This window comes from Epinephelus fuscoguttatus, linkage group LG23 (genome assembly GCF_011397635.1).
Source record: "Epinephelus fuscoguttatus linkage group LG23, E.fuscoguttatus.final_Chr_v1".
In the NCBI taxonomy this organism is placed as follows: Eukaryota; Metazoa; Chordata; class Actinopteri; order Perciformes; family Serranidae; genus Epinephelus; species Epinephelus fuscoguttatus.
Window position 1 is genome coordinate 15,609,744 of NC_064774.1, and position 17,438 is coordinate 15,627,181.

A 17,438-nucleotide genomic window follows, 5' to 3' on the forward strand; every position below is an offset into this window, starting at 1 on the left:
AACTAAACTTCTTTCAAAGACTCAATGAAAAGCCAGGAACCAGAGGAGGATTGGCAATTTATGATCAGAGCAGTTATGAAATGCACACACCTTAATTTTACCCACACACTGTAGCTAGTAGTTCAATTAACCTTTCACTTATAAAGACTTTTGATCTTGTGATTTGTGTTTGTATAAATGTCTGCTCACTGTACACCAGGAAAAGGAACATGGCCAATAACATCTCAGCAGAATATCCTGTGTCATCTGTGTCTGAGGAAGACTTGCTGAGAGTTTTGACTGTTTCACCCACGTTACCTCTCTGGTAAATACTGAGCTGTAGACTGAAGATCATCTTCCACTGCCTTGCACCTTATAAATTCAAAGTCTTACAGAGGATTTAAAACTGAATGTCTCATCCTACTGGCTGCTCTTTAAAGATTAACCTTCAATTTATATAAACATGTCTATGATTGTCTCTGATGCCATGTGCTCTTGTTATGTGCTGCTGTTCTTTCTTGTTAAAGAGATCTTGACACTAGAGGGCACAAACATCAAACTGTTCACATATATTTCTTTAATTCTTTTAGCTGATTTAAAAAAACATTTGATAAAGTATGCTTTGATTTTATTTATACATTTTTAGAATATTTTAATTTTAGAGACTTAATTATTAGTTTGCTGACAGTAATGGATTATAACGTAAAATAACTCAAAATGTAAATGGCTTTTTTTCTGACAAAAACAGACAAAATAAAAACAAAACAACAAAAAACTATTTGCATTATAGAGGACTAAAATGCACAACTATTTATTACAGCAATATGTATTTAAGGTCAAAACATTAGAATGAATAATAAAATAGGTCTGAAAATAAATGGTTCAAACAAATTTTACTGTATGTGGATGATTTAAATTTTCAAATTCAACCAAATGTTGCTTACCTTACTGGTTGAAGAATTACATACCCTTTCATTGATTTCCAGACCACCACCCAACTATGATAAATGCACTGTGCTACAAAGTGGAACTCAAATAACCCCAATGGAAACCTATCTGCAGTGATGACATAGTATAAAGAGCAAGAAAGTGCATGCAGGGAGGGAGGGTGGTGGATTTAGCTTGGTTACGTAGTGAATGTGACATGACGAACATCACGACATAATTGCTAACTAACTTAAGAAACACAACAAAGGCCACACCGTGATTTTTTTCTAAACATAACCAACTAGTTTTGTGGCCTGTGGCCTGTGAACACAGACGTTTATTTTGAAAAGACTGTAATGAGTGGAAATTGGCACGCTGTCCCTTAGCTTTAAAAACAGATGCTAGAGGGGTACCCCGAGTGTCATAGGTTATAGCACAGGGCTGCTGACTAAGCTGCCATATTTAATGGTTGGGACAATTTGAGTCAAGATAAAGGCTGGAATTAGAAATAACATAGATGACTGAGTAGTCTACAGCTGTCACTTTCACAAAGCAGGAGCAGGCTGTCATCAACAAAATACACCAGAACTTCTCTGAAGAGGTCTTCAAATATGCAACAATCGTCTTCACTGTTGGTGAGCAGCTCAAGGACAGACAATTGAGGAATTTGTCATTAGGAATAAGTCATTAGCCATTTCTCAGTACTCAAGTTCAGCAGTTCGGACTTGTGGACTTGGCAAGTTTGGACTTGGCAACTTCACGCGAGAGTCCGGACTTCCCAAGAACGGGAGGACAGTCATTTCTGCTTTTGGAACAGCAGCGAACTTGATGATGTCACCACCTCTGCTCGCCTCGGCTGTTGTACTGTGTTGTATACATGTATTTAGAATAAAACAATATAAACACAGCCCAGCCCTGCGTCTTTTCATTGTCCTTGTAAGAAATTAATGTGTATACAGTATGTTTTTAACGTTTCAACATATATTACTGACATACAAAAATACATAAATAGCCAAAATATTTTCATGAAATGTCTTATAAAACCATTTCCCAGCTGGCTTTTGATCATATTCAATCTATAGGCTATCAATTCCTCAGCATCTGGCTTCTGATTAACGTGTAATCAAAGTCAGGTGTAGAGAAAAGTTTGTGGAGAGTTGGTGGTTATTGTAAGCATAAGTATTGGCGAATTAAATCAATAATTGACATGGATCGGAGAAGGCGTCTTTGTGCAGTTATTGCAGCAGGATTGCTGTACCTGCAGGCTGAGGAGGAGGCTGCCCAGCTGAGGAGGCAGATCCGAGAAAGACAGCAGAGAATGAGGCGGAGGCGGAGGATGAGGATGAGGCGTGCAATGCTTGCATGTCTCTATTATTTGGTATTTGTCCAGTTGTCCAGTACCCAGGAAAAATAGTAATATCACAACAAAGAACAAAAACTCAGTCACAAGTAAAAGTGCTGCAAATCTGACTTGAGTAAAAGTATCTGGGTATTGTCAGCAAAATGTAGGCCTACTTAAAATGAAAAGTTAAAAGTACTCATTATGCAGAGTGACCCAATTTCAAGTGTTGCAATCATACATGAATATGTATTGAGTATTAATTGATCAATTTACACGTAGGCTACATGTAAGCAGCATTTAAATGTTGTCATGGTAGAACTAATTTCAACATCTTTCACTAGTATACTAGTCTAATCTATAACAACACACAGCAACTTGCAAATATGAAACTTACAACATATAAAACAAACTGTCTGAAAAGTATCTATAGCTATCAAATAAATGTAGCTTGAGTAGAATGTACAGTATTTCCCAGTAAATACCCAAAGTACAAGAACATCAAATTTTAAGTACAGTAGCTACTTGTAAATATACTTAGTTACTGTCCATCACTGCATTTGTCTCATCATTATGCTTTCTGTCTACATTTTTATGTAGACTTGACTGTTAACTTGGCACACCTAGAAAAAACAATTAATCTTTAAATACAATAAATAAATTACAATAAATTCTTAAATTAAAATCATTATTGAATGGTAAAAACACATAAATAAGCAAAAGAATACAAAGAACAACAATTAAATGAACAATATTACAACATTTAATAATATAATAATATATCTTATATACTGAGACTGAATATTGCCCATTAGACATTCCCCAAATGAATTACATTTCATATTTAACCACTACAGAGATATCAGCGGAATTTAAAAGGACTACCGAGAGAGGCTGCTCTCTGGGGCAGCCTGAGTGCTCATACACACATGTTTATTATCTATGAGCGCTGACACTGCTGTCATCTAGCGGGACCTCAGTCACATTCAAGTGGGCTCTATATTAATACATCGACCACGGGTTTGAAGTTTAAACTATGCATGAAAACACTGCGTTCCGTGACAAAACAACAGTCACATATCAGTAATTACGACTTACAATTGTGCGCCTTTCCCTCACTCGCCATTTCTAATGATTGTTGCAAAATGCATGCTGGGATACCTGGCTGTCTGAAGTCCATACAAGTCTGCGCACATTGAGAAACGGCTACTGAGTGATCTTGCGAAAAAGTGCGGAGGCCGCTGCCATGTCACTGATAATGAATACTGGAAGAACAGCCAACAGGATGAATACAGGAGCAACGAGTACCAGGTGGAGAAGCTGCTCAAGACAAGAGATAAGATAACTGAAGCAAAAAAGGAGGCTGCTACATCAATGAGATGTTCCAACTAGTACAGGAAATAATTGAACAAAAGAAGATGCACATTAGAAAGTCATCAGGAAACACGTCAGAAGAAGAGATCACATGGCAGGCTAAACATAGTGTATTTAAGGAGATCTGGATCAGACTGGCAGGTGTTGGAACAGGTGTATTATTAGGAGCTTTGTTTGGTGCAGTAGCAATGATTATAGCTGCTGTCTACACATTAAAGGTACTAGTGCCTGCAGCCAAAACAGTTGTACTAGCAGCAAAAGGAGCAGCTGGTGTAGGAGGAACAGCAACAGCAGCAGCAGCAGCAGCAGCAGCAGCAGGAGCAGCAGCTGCGGGAGGAACAGCACCAGGAGGAACAGCAGTTGCATGGGTATCTGCTGCAGTGGGAGCAGTAGTGGGAGGTTATGCAGGATATCATGCAGCTGAGGGAGCACAAAGGCCATGGGACGCAGCAAAGATGGCAGCAGCTGCTGTCATGGAGGGAGCCCAGTCTATCATAGATGAAGTGAGCGATTGTTTGAATGTTTTCAGCAAACCACTAGATTCAAAGTTGTGTCCATGTAGGATCCCATCTCTCATAGCAACAACAGTAGTGCAAGTGACCTGACCTGACCGTGACCAAATTTGTGTATGTGTAAGCAAAAAGAAAGAGAATGTTTACATTTTATAAAAAGCAAATCTGCTATCTACAGTCTGATTTGGCTCCTACAACAGATAGAAAACAATTGGGTGTCTGGGTCGAGATAATCTTGGCTAAATAACAACAACTAGCAGTTTATGTAATGGAAACCCTTTTTTGAATGTCTATGTACAGAAAGGCTTGTAGGGGTGACACATATTTAACCCTCAAATGTGCAAACCTGTGTTCTGAGTTTCATTTATTCTAATTTATTCCACAACACAAGCTGCTTGAGTACAGTTAGGTACTTTGTTTGGGCTATGGTGATTTCTTTCATCATGGATATTAAGCTGTCTACCAAGGCCTGCAAATGCATTTCAAAAATGACTCACATGTTTTTCTGTGTTTCCACAATCACATAATGCCCTCAGGTGAGGCATACAAAATGGATGTGCTTGGAAACGCCTATACAGGTATTTTATTTGTCTGCCACGAATCAGGAAGTAAAACTAACAGCAAATGTCTCTCTCACACTCTGGCAGCCTTCACGCTCAGAGCGATTGTCACTAAACAGTAACTTTACTTTTGACAACATAATGGGTAAGTTTATTTCTTTCAGTTATTTCTGTCAGGACTGAACACTGTATATTGCGTTGTGAGATGCAGAGCTTTTCATAATAGCTTTGTTCAATTTAAATCATCATTTCCAGCATGCAGTTGCTACATTTAGATGGCTGCCATAGATCACAGCCTGTGCTTTACAGTGTTATTTTGTTGTATGAATGAGGTACTAATAACTGTAGGTACAGTGGAAGATAAGACTTTGGGAACAAGGGAGTAATTACCATTTTAGAGGAAAGAAGAAATAAATTATTTTTGCAAATACTGGCTAAATCTGTGGTGAAGTGGAAGCTGATGAGGAGGGTGTACTACTAAGTAGATGGGTAGGTTTCCAAGGTGGAAGTGGGTATACTCTCCAATATATTGCCATGGCTTTTTGGCTACCAGAGCTAAAAGCAGTGGTAGGGCAGAATGCCGCTGCTAAGGACAGTGGTCTGGAGGAGCAAGAAACACCAGCTCAGGGGAAAAAGGAAGCAATGTGCGTTGTTTATTGTTGAGCTCAAAAATGAAGTGAGACTCTACATAGATTAAGTGTGCGGAAATCTTTTTCTACCAATTTCTTTCTGACCCCACCACATGGCGCTCTTGGTTTAAATATAAAGGCTGAAGGACTTGCAATGAAGTGTGCTTTCATACCTTTGTTGAACAGACAGCGCCATCTGGTGGCTTCAGAAAATAAAGACAGTGGTTCATGAGGCCTCATTTAGCCATCACTAGTTTTAAGCACCGTGCCAAGACTGAGCTGGGTCTTGTGGTAGTTATTCTACATTACCTTTTTATCAGAATAAAAATATCTTGTGTTTGTTTTGTGTTCCAGGGCGTCAGCTGTCTCACATAAATACACACATTTACAAAAACACAAAACAACACATAAATACAAAATAACATCTAACCAAACAACAAAATCCATGCCGATGGCACACCTGCAGACTTTTATCAGACTTTTTATGAATCTGTTAAAACTCTGTCGCTTAATGCCTTCAGTTATTCATATGGGGAAAGAAAACTCACAGAAACTCAACAGGAAGGTTTGATATCACTGTAGTTAAACAAGATTCATGTGGAAGGTATAAGGACCTACCTGTATTAATATAAATAATTATATTACAGTGTAAATGTGTTAGCCAAATGTCTTGCAAATAGATTGAAAAGGTATTATCAAATATAATTCATCCAAATCCACAGGGTAGTCACATCAGTGATAATATCAGACATATATATATTTCATTCTTTTAGCTGATTTTAAATAAAGCATTTGATAAAGTATGCTTGGGTTTTATTTATACAGTTTTAGAATATAAGTATCATTTTTATAATATATTAGAATATTTAAATTTTCAAATTCAACCACATGTTGCTTATCTTACTGGCTGAAGAACTACATACCTTTTCATTTATTTCCAGACCACCTCCCAACTATGATAAATGTACTGTGCTACAAAGTGGAACTCAAATAACTCCAATGGAAACCTATCTGCAGTGATGACACAGTATAAAGAGCAAGAAAGTGCATGCAGGGAGGGAGGGGTGGTGGATGGGTCAAACAAACAAGAGACTTTGACTCAGGAGAACAGTGTTCATGTCTCATGTAAAATGTTGAGATTTTTTTTAGCTTGGTTACATAGTGAATGTCACGTGACGAACATCACGACATAATTGCAAACTAACTTAAGAAACACAACAAAGGCCACACCATGATTTTTTTCCAAACATAACCAACTAGTTTTGTGGCCTGTGTCCTGTGAACACTGACGTTTATTTTGAAAAGACTGTAATGAGTGGAAATTGGCTAAGGGACAGCGTGTCCCTTAGCTTTAAAAACAGATGCTAGATGGGTACCCCGAGTGTCATAGGTTATAGCACAGGGCCGCTGACTAAGCTGCCATATTTAATTTGTGGGACAATTTGAGTCAAGATAAAGGCTGGAATTAGAAATAACATAGATGATTGAGTAGTCTACAGCTGTCATTTTATCTGTCTGTCTTTCATCTGTGCCAAATAAACATTAAGGTTTGGGTAAATGTAAGTATGAGTCTGGAGTCTGTGCCAGATACCCAATATTAAAGGACTCTGATCGGGGTCCTGTTGGTTTCTTTTTATGTACTGACACCACTCTTAATTCTCTTACAATGATAATTCCGTTGTTTTGTGAGTAACTTATTTTTGACCAATGACAATTTTAGATAAGTTAATGTGTATCTTCCTATATATGTGAAACAACCAAAATATAAATGTACAATGTATTGATGGACATTATTCTCTTTCTGTGTCAGACAGGAGAGTTGTCATTCTGGGGAAAACTGGAGTTGGGAAAAGCAGCCTGGCTAACACCATACATGGAGAGGAACCATTTAAGGTTGATGATACTTCCAACTCTGGAACAAGAGAATGTCAAGCAGAAACCAGATCTGTCAATGGAAGAAGCATCACTTTGATCGACACTCCTGGTTTTTTTGACACAGATAAATCTGAGGAGGAGCTGAAGCGTGAGATAGTGAGGTATATCACAGAGTGCGCTCCTGGGCCTCATGCTTTTCTCATTGTGCTTAAAGTGGAGAAATTCACAGTGCAGGAGCAGGCTGTCATCAACGAAATACACCAATACTTCTCTGAAGAAGCTTTCAAATATGCAACGATCATCTTCACTCATGGTGACCAACTCAAGGGACAGACAATTGAGGAATTTGTCCATCAGAATAAGTCATTGAGTGATCTGGTGGAGAAGTGCGGAGGCCGCTGCCATGTCACTGATAATGAATACTGGAAGAACAGCCAACAGGATGAATACAGGAGCAACAAGTACCAAGTGGAGGAGCTGTTCAAGACAATAGAAGAGATAACTGAAGCAAACAATGGAGGCTGCTACACCAATGAGATGCTACAACTAGTACAGGAAATAATTGAACAAAAGAAGACGCACATTAGAGAGTCATCAGGAAACATGTCAGAAGAAGAGATCACACGGCAGGCTAAAGACAGAGCATATAAGGAGATCTGGATCAGACTGGCAGGTGTTGGAACAGGTGCATTGTTAGGAGCTTTATTTGGTGTAGTATTGATGGTTGTAGCTGTTGTCTACGCTTTAAAAAAAATAGTGCCTGTGGCCAAAACAGTCTTAGCTGGTGCAGTAGGAACAACAGCAGGAGCAACAGGAGGAGCAGCAGGAGCAGGGGGAGTAGGAGTAACTGGAACAACATTAATCGTAGCTGCAGTGGTATCTGCTGCAGTGGTATCTGCTGCAGTGGGAGCAGCACTGGGAGGTTATAAAGGATATCATGCAGCTGAGGGAGCAGACACGGCAAAGGAAGCAGCAAAGATGGCAGCAGCTGCTGTCAACGAGGGAGTCCAGTCTATCATAGATGAAGTGAGAGATTGTTTGAATGTTTCAAGCAAACCAACATATTCAAAGTTAAAAGAGAGTGAAGAGCTGTGACTCCTGAAGACAGGGAGGAGAATATATCATTAAAGTCATGTCTCCCTGTAGATCACATGAAAATCTCTTTAACCCATCGTTAACCTTTGAGCTGAAGTATGTTTACTTATGTCACAGGTTTTATCTTGTCTGAGCTTCAAGCACCTTTTCCTGTTTCACAAGGTATTTTCATGCCTCCACGATAGGCGGCCAGAGGCATTATGTTTTCAGGTTGTCTGTCCTTCCATCCATCCTTCTGTCTGTCCCTCCCATTCTTGCTAATGTAGTATCTCAAAAGAATGCCAAATTTGGCACCAGTGTCCACTTGGACACAACCATGACCTGATTAAATGTTTGTGGTCACTGGTCAAAGGCCAAGGTCAGTGTAACCTTGCATCAGCCTCAATCTCATGAGCACGACTCCTCTCGAACGCCTGGATGGAATTTTTTTGAATTTGGCAAAAAATATCCTCTTAGACTGAGGAATTAGGTGGTCGAAGGTCAAAGGTCAAAGTCAGTTAGCTGCCAGAGTGCAAAAAAGCATCAAAATATAGCTTGTTTTCTGAGGTCAGGGCTACGTCCCCAATGTCCTCAAGTCCTAAAATACACCCCTGCGTACAGCAAACGTCAGGGGGTTGAAAACAGGCAACTCATTTATTATATTTATTGATAAATATTTTAATGTTTCTTTATTAACTGGTTGTCATTTTGCAAAAGTTGCCCCTGGGCACGGCAAGTTGAGCATCCCTGCTGTAAACTGAAGCTACAAACCACAAATATAAAATTGTTTTAACATATTTTATGTCTGAGATCTTTTAAAAATCATTTAAAAATGCTCTTTAAAGATTAACTTTGAATTTATATAAACATGTCTATGATTGTCTCTGATGCCATGTGCTCTTGTTATGTGCTGCTGTTCTTTCTTGTTAAAGAGATCTTGACACTAGAGGGCACAAACATCAAACTGTTCACATATATTTCTTTCATTCTTTTAGCTGATTTAAAAAAACATTTGATAAAGTATGCTTTGATTTTATTTATACATTTTTAGAATATTTTAATTTTAGAGACTTAATTATTAGTTTGCTGACAGTAATGGATTATAACGTAAAATAACTCAAAATGTAAATGGCTTTTTTTCTGACAAAAACAGACAAAATAAAAACAAAACAACAAAAAACTATTTGCATTATAGAGGACTAAAATGCACAACTATTTATTACAGCAATATGTATTTAAGGTCAAAACATTAGAATGAATAATACAATAGGTCTGAAAATAAATGGTTCAAACAAATTTTTACTGTATGTGGATGATTTAAATTTTCAAATTCAACCAAATGTTGCTTACCTTACTGGTTGAAGAATTACATACCCTTTCATTGATTTCCAGACCACCACCCAACTATGATAAATGCACTGTGCTACAAAGTGGAACTCAAATAACCCCAATGGAAACCTATCTGCAGTGATGACATAGTATAAAGAGCAAGAAAGTGCATGCAGGGAGGGAGGGGTGGTGGATTTAGCTTGGTTACGTAGTGAATGTGACATGACGAACATCACGACATAATTGCTAACTAACTTAAGAAACACAACAAAGGCCACACCGTGATTTTTTTCTAAACATAACCAACTAGTTTTGTGGCCTGTGGCCTGTGAACACAGACGTTTATTTTGAAAAGACTGTAATGAGTGGAAATTGGCAAGCTGTCCCTTAGCTTTAAAAACAGATGCTAGAGGGGTACCGCGAGTGTCATAGGTTAAAGCACAGGGCCGCTGACTAAGCTGCCATATTTAATGGGTGGGACAATTTGAGTCAAGATAAAGGCTGGGATTAGAAATAACACAGATGATTGAGTAGTCTACAGCTGTCACTTTCACAAAGCAGGAGCAGGCTGTCATCAACAAAATACACCAGTACTTCTCTGAAGAGGTCTTCAAATATGCAACAATCGTCTTCACTGTTGGTGAGCAGCTCAAGGGACAGACAATTGAGGAATTTGTCATTAGGAATAAGTCATTAGCCATTTCTCAGTACTCAAGTTCAGCAGTTCGGACTTGTGGACTTGGCAAGTTTGGACTTGGCAACTTCACGCGAGAGTCCGGACTTCCCAAGAACGGGAGGACAGTCATTTCTGCTTTTGGAACAGCAGCGAACTTGATGATGTCACCACCTCTGCTCGCCTCGGCTGTTGTACTGTGTTGTATACATGTATTTAGAATAAAACAATATAAACACAGCCCAGCCCTGCGTCTTTTCATTGTCCTTGTAAGAAATTAATGTGTATACAGTATGTTTTTAACGTTTCAACATATATTACTGACATACAAAAATACATAAATAGCCAAAATATTTTCATGAAATGTCTTATAAAACCATTTCCCCGCAGCTGGCTTTTGATCATATTCAATCTATAGGCTATCCAATTCCCGCATCTGGCTTCTGATTAACGTGTAATCAAAAGTCAGGTGTGGGGGGAAAGTTTGTGGAGAGTTGGTGGTTATTGTAAGCATAAGTATTGGCGAATTAAATCAATAATTGACATGGATCGGAGAAGGCGTCTTTGTGCAGTTATTGCAGCAGGATTGCTGTACCTGCAGGCTGAGGAGGAGGCTGCCCAGCTGAGGAGGCAGATCCGAGAAAGACAGCAGAGAATGAGGCGGAGGCGGAGGATGAGGATGAGACGTGCAATGCTTGCATGTCTCTATTATTTGGTATTTGTCCAGTTGTCCAGTACCCAGGAAAAATAGTAATATCACAACAAAGAACAAAAACTCAGTCACAAGTAAAAGTGCTGCAAATCTGACTTGAGTAAAAGTATCTGGGTATTGTCAGCAAAATGTAGGCCTACTTAAAATGAAAAGTTAAAAGTACTCATTATGCAGAGTGACCCAATTTCAAGTGTTGCAATCATACATGAATATGTATTGAGTATTAATTGATCAATTTACACGTAGGCTACATGTAAGCAGCATTTAAATGTTGTCATGGTAGAACTAATTTCAACATCTTTCACTAGTATACTAGTCTAATCTATAACAACACACAGCAACTTGCAAATATGGAACTTACAACATATAAAACAAACTGTCTGAAAAGTATCTATAGCTATCAAATAAATGTAGCTTGAGTAGAATGTACAGTATTTCCCAGTAAATACCCAAAGTACAAGAACATCAAATTTTAAGTACAGTAGCTACTTGTAAATATACTTAGTTACTGTCCATCACTGCATTTGTCTCATCATTATGCTTTCTGTCTACATTTTTATGTAGACTTGACTGTTAACTTGGCACACCTAGAAAAAAACAATTAATCTTTAAATACAATAAATAAATTACAATAAATTCTTAAATTAAAATCATTATTGAATGGTAAAAACACATAAATAAGCAAAAGAATACAAAGAACAACAATTAAATGAACAATATTACAACATTTAATAATATAATAATATATCTTATATACTGAGACTGAATATTGCCCATTAGACATTCCCCAAATGAATTACATTTCATATTTAACCACTACAGAGATATCAGCGACGAATTTAAAAGGACTACCCGAGAGAGGCTGCTCTCTGGGGCAGCCTGAGTGCTCATACACACATGTTTATTATCTATGAGCGCTGACACTGCTGTCATCTAGCGGGACCTCAGTCACATTCAAGTGGGCTCTATATTAATACATCGACCACGGGTTTGAAGTTTAAACTATGCATGAAAACACTGCGTTCCGTGACAAAACAACAGTCACATATCAGTAATTACGACTTACAATTGTGCGCCTTTCCCTCACTCGCCATTTCTAATGATTGTTGCAAAATGCATGCTGGGATACCTGGCTGTCTGAAGTCCATACAAGTCTGCGCACATTGAGAAACGGCTACTGAGTGATCTTGTGAAAAAGTGCGGAGGCCGCTGCCATGTCACTGATAATGAATACTGGAAGAACAGCCAACAGGATGAATACAGGAGCAATGAGTACCAGGTGGAGAAGCTGTTCAAGACAAGAGATAAGATAACTGAAGCAAAAAAGGAGGCTGCTACACCAATGAGATGTTCCAACTAGTACAGGAAATAATTGAACGAAAGAAGATGCACATTAGAAAGTCATCAGGAAACACGTCAGAAGAAGAGATCACATGGCAGGCTAAACATAGTGTATTTAAGGAGATCTGGATCAGACTGGCAGGTGTTGGAACAGGTGTATTATTAGGAGCTTTGTTTGGTGCAGTAGCAATGGTTATAGCTGCTGTCTACACTTTAAAGGTACTAGTGCCTGCAGCCAAAACAGTTGTACTAGCAGCAAAAGGAGCAGCTGGTGTAGGAGGAACAGCAACAGCAGCAGCAGCAGCAGCAGCAGCAGCAGGAGCAGCAGCTGCGGGAGGAACAGCACCAGGAGGAACAGCAGTTGCATGGGTATCTGCTGCAGTGGGAGCAGTAGTGGAGGTTATGCAGGATATCATGCAGCTGAGGGAGCACAAAGGCCATGGGACGCAGCAAAGATGGCAGCAGCTGCTGTCATGGAGGGAGCCCAGTCTATCATAGATGAAGTGAGCGATTGTTTGAATGTTTTCAGCAAACCACTAGATTCAAAGTTGTGTCCATGTAGGATCCCATCTCTCATAGCAACAACAGTAGTGCAAGTGACCTGACCTGACCGTGACCAAATTTGTGTATGTGTAAGCAAAAAGAAAGAGAATGTTTACATTTTATAAAAGCAAATCTGCTATCTACAGTCTGATTTGGCTCCTACAACAGATAGAAAACAATTGGGTGTCTGGGTCGAGATAATCTTGGCTAAATAACAACAACTAGCAGTTTATGTAATGGAAACCCTTTTTTGAATGTCTATGTACAGAAAGGCTTGTAGGGGTGACACATATTTAACCCTCAAATGTGCAAACCTGTGTTCTGAGTTTCATTTATTCTAATTTATTCCACAACACAAGCTGCTTGAGTACAGTTAGGTACTTTGTTTGGGCTATGGTGATTTCTTTCATTATGGATATTAAGCTGTCTACCAAGGCCTGCAAATGCATTTCAAAAATGACTCACATGTTTTTCTGTGTTTCCACAATCACATAATGCCCTCAGGTGAGGCATACAAAATGGATGTGCTTGGAAACGCCTATACAGGTATTTTATTTGTCTGCCACGAATCAGGAAGTAAAACTAACAGCAAATGTCTCTCTCACACTCTGGCAGCCTTCACGCTCAGAGCGATTGTCACTAAACAGTAACTTTACTTTTGACAACATAATGGGTAAGTTTATTTCTTTCAGTTATTTCTGTCAGGACTGAACACTGTATATTGCATTGTGAGATGCAGAGCTTTTCATAATAGCTTTGTTCAATTTAAATCATCATTTCCAGCATGCAGTTGCTACATTTAGATGGCTGCCATAGATCACAGCCTGTGCTTTACAGTGTTATTTTGTTGTATGAATGAGGTACTAATAACTGTAGGTACAGTGGAAGATAAGACTTTGGGGAACAAGGGAGTAATTACCATTTTAGAGGAAAGAAGAAATAAATTATTTTTGCAAATACTGGCTAAATCTGTGGTGAAGTGGAAGCTGATGAGGAGGGTGTACTACTAAGTAGATGGGTAGGTTTCCAAGGTGGAAGTGGGTATACTCTCCAATATATTGCCATGGCTTTTTGGCTACCAGAGCTAAAAGCAGTGGTAGGGCAGAATGCCGCTGCTAAGGACAGTGGTCTGGAGGAGCAAGAAACACCAGCTCAGGGGAAAAAGGAAGCAATGTGCGTTGTTTATTGTTGAGCTCAAAAATGAAGTGAGACTCTACATAGATTAAGTGTGCGGAAATCTTTTTCTACCAATTTCTTTCTGACCCCACCACATGGCGCTCTTGGTTTAAATATAAAGGCTGAAGGACTTGCAATGAAGTGTGCTTTCATACCTTTGTTGAACAGACAGCGCCATCTGGTGGCTTCAGAAAATAAAGACAGTGGTTCATGAGGCCTCATTTAGCCATCACTAGTTTTAAGCACCGTGCCAAGACTGAGCTGGGTCTTGTGGTAGTTATTCTACATTACCTTTTTATCAGAATAAAAACATCTTGTGTTTGTTTTGTGTTCCAGGGCGTCAGCTGTCTCACATAAATACACACATTTACAAAAACACAAAACAACACATAAATACAAAATAACATCTAACCAAACAACAAAATCCATGCCGATGGCACACCTGCAGACTTTTATCAGACTTTTTATGAATCTGTTAAAACTCTGTTGCTTAAAGCCTTCAGTTATTCATATGGGGAAAGAAAACTCACAGAAACTCAACAGGAAGGTTTGATATCACTGTAGTTAAACAAGATTCATGTGGAAGGTATAAGGACCTACCTGTATTAATATAACTAATTATATTACAGTGTAAATGTGTTAGCCAAATGTCTTGCAAATAGATTGAAAAGGTATTATCAAATATAATTCATCCAAATCCACAAGGTAGTCACATCAGTGATAATATCAGACATGTATTTATTTCATTCTTTTAGCTGATTAAAAAAAAAACCAAAAAAACCTTTTGATAAAGTATGCTTGGATTTTATTTATACATTTTCAGAATATAAGTATCATTTTTATAATGTATTAGAATATTTAAATTTTCAAATTCAACCACATGTTGCTTATCTTACTGGCTGAAGAACTACATACCTTTTCATTTATTTCCAGACCACCTCCCAACTATGATAAATGTACTGTGCTACAAAGTGGAACTCAAATAACTCCAATGGAAACCTATCTGCAGTGATGACACAGTATAAAGAGCAAGAAAGTGCATGCAGGGAGGGAGGGGTGGTGGATGGGTCAAACAAACAAGAGACTTTGACTCAGGAGACCAGTGTTCATGTCCCATGTAAAATGTCGAGATTTTTTTAGCTTGGTTACGTAGTGAATGTCACGTGACGAACTAACTAACTTAAGATACACAGCAAAGGCTCTTATTTTAAGCCACACCATGATTTTTTTTCTAAACATAACCAACTAGTTTTGTGGCCTGTGAACACAGACGTTTATTTTGAAAACACTGCCTGTAATGAGCAGAAATTGGCACGCTGTCCCTTAGCTTTAAAAACTGATGCTAGAGGGGTACCCCAAGTGTCATAGGTTATAGCACAGGGCCGCTGACTGAGCTGCCATATTTAATGAGTGGGACAATTTGAGTCAAGATAAAGGCTGGAATTAGAAATAACATAGATGACTGAGTAGTCTACAGCTGTCATTTTATCTGTCTGTCTTTCATCTGTGCCAAATAAACATTAAGGTTTGGGTAAATGTAAGCATGAGTCTGGAGTCTGTGCAAGATACCCAATATTAAAGGACTCTGATCGGGGTCATGTTGGTTTCTTTTTATGTACTGACACCACTCTTAATTCTCTTATAATAATAATTCTGTTGTTTTGTGAGTAACTTATTTTTGACCAATGACAATTTTAGATAAGTTAATGTGTATCTTCTTATATATGTGAAACAACCAAAATATAAATGTACAATGTATTGATGGACATTATTCTCTTTCAGTGTCAGACAGGAGAATTGTCATTCTGGGGAAAACTGGAGTTGGGAAAAGCAGCCTGGCTAACACCATATTTGGAGAGAAACCATTCAAGATTGATGATACTGCTAACTCTGGAACAACTGCATGTCAAGTAGAAACCAGATCTGTCAATGAAAGAAGCATCACTTTGGTCGACACTCCTGGTTTCTTCGACACAGATAGACCAGAGGAGGAGCTGAAGCGTGAGATAGTGAGGTGTATCACAGAGTGCGCTCCTGGGCCTCATGCTTTTCTCATTGTACTTAAAGTGGAGAAATTCACAGAGCAGGAGCAGGCTGTCATCAACGAAATACACCAATACTTCTCTGAAGAAGTCTTCAAATATGCAACAGTTGTCTTCACTTATGGTGAGCAGCTCAAGGGACGGAAAATTGAGGAATTTGTCCGTCAAAATAAGTCATTGAGTGATCTAGTGAATAAGTGTGGAGGCCGCTGCCACGTCATTGACAATGAATACTGGAAAGACAACCCAAAGGATGAATACAGGAGCAACAAGTACCAGGTGGAGAAACTACTTAACACAATAGATGAGATAACAAAAGCAAACAATGGAGGCTGCTACACCAATGAGATGCTCCAAGTAGTACAGGAAATAATTGAAGAAAAGAAAAAGCACATTAGAGAGTCATCAGGAAACATGTCAGAGGAAGAAAACACACGGCAGGCTAAAGACAGGGCATTTAAGGAGATCTGGATCAGACTGGCAGGTGTTGCAACAGGTGCAGTGTTAGGAGCTATATTTGGTGTAGTAGTGATGGGTGGAGTAGTTGTCTTAGCTTTAAAAAAAATATTGCCTGTGGCCAAAACTTTACAAGCAGCAAAAGAAGCAGCAGCAGCTGCTGGTGCAGGAGAAACAGCAGCAGGACCAGTAGCAGCAGCAACAAGGGCAGCAGTAGAAGGGGGACAAAGAGCAACTAGAAAAACATTGATCTCAATTGCAGGGCTATTTGCTGCAATGGGAGCAGTAGTGGGAGGTTATACGGGATATCATGCAGCTGAGGGAGCAGACACGCCATGGGAAGCAGTAAAGATGACAACAGCTGCTGTCAAGAAGAGAGCCTGGTCTATCGTATCGACCATAGATGGAGTGGTAGCTTATTTTAATGTTTTCAGCAAACCACCAGATTCAAAGTAAAAAGGGAGTTAAAACCTATAATGAGCTGTGACTCCTGAAGACAGGGAGGAGAATTTATCAATAAAGTCGTGCCTGTGGATATTCTCATTTATCCAGGTCATAGTTTTCTCAAGGCAATTGAATCGAACGCAACTGGACTTAGTTTTGTCTTAGAAGTCGTTTCACCTCTTATCCAGGAGGCTTCATCAGTTCATGCTGATGAAGCCTCCTGGATAAGAAACGACTTCTAAGACAAAACTAAGTCCAGTTGCGTTCGATTCAATTGCCTTGAGATATCAATAAAGTCCGGTCTCCCTGTTGATCACGTGAAAATCTTGTTTTAACCCATCGTTAACCTTTGAGCTGAAGTATGTTTACTTATGTCACAGGTTTTATCTCGTCTGAGCTTCAAGCACCTTTTCCTGTTTCACAATCTATCTTAATGCCTCCACACCAGTGATA

The 17,438-nt window shown here is 38.9% G+C and overlaps 1 protein-coding gene and 1 pseudogene across 3 annotated transcripts; both read left to right on the plus strand.

The window, feature by feature from the left end:
• The first annotated feature begins 209 nt into the window (after positions 1 to 209).
• Positions 210 to 4,443, plus strand: LOC125884322 (uncharacterized; annotated as a pseudogene).
• A 322-nt stretch (positions 4,444 to 4,765) lies between these two features.
• LOC125883579 (GTPase IMAP family member 7-like) lies at positions 4,766 to 17,124 on the plus strand. Of its 3 annotated transcripts, none has more exons than XM_049567979.1 (2): positions 4,766 to 4,836; positions 15,826 to 17,124. In XM_049567979.1, exons 1-2 carry the CDS (start codon positions 4,833 to 4,835, stop codon positions 16,995 to 16,997), a joined length of 1,176 nt encoding a protein of 391 aa, XP_049423936.1. In that variant the 5' UTR covers positions 4,766 to 4,832; the 3' UTR covers positions 16,998 to 17,124. The 3 variants fall into 3 exon arrangements, with proteins under 3 accessions (XP_049423936.1, XP_049423937.1, XP_049423935.1); XM_049567980.1 differs by lacking the exon at positions 4,766 to 4,836 and adding an exon at positions 12,753 to 12,827; XM_049567978.1 differs by lacking the exon at positions 4,766 to 4,836 and adding an exon at positions 13,469 to 13,540.
• The last annotated feature ends 314 nt before the right edge of the window (positions 17,125 to 17,438 follow it).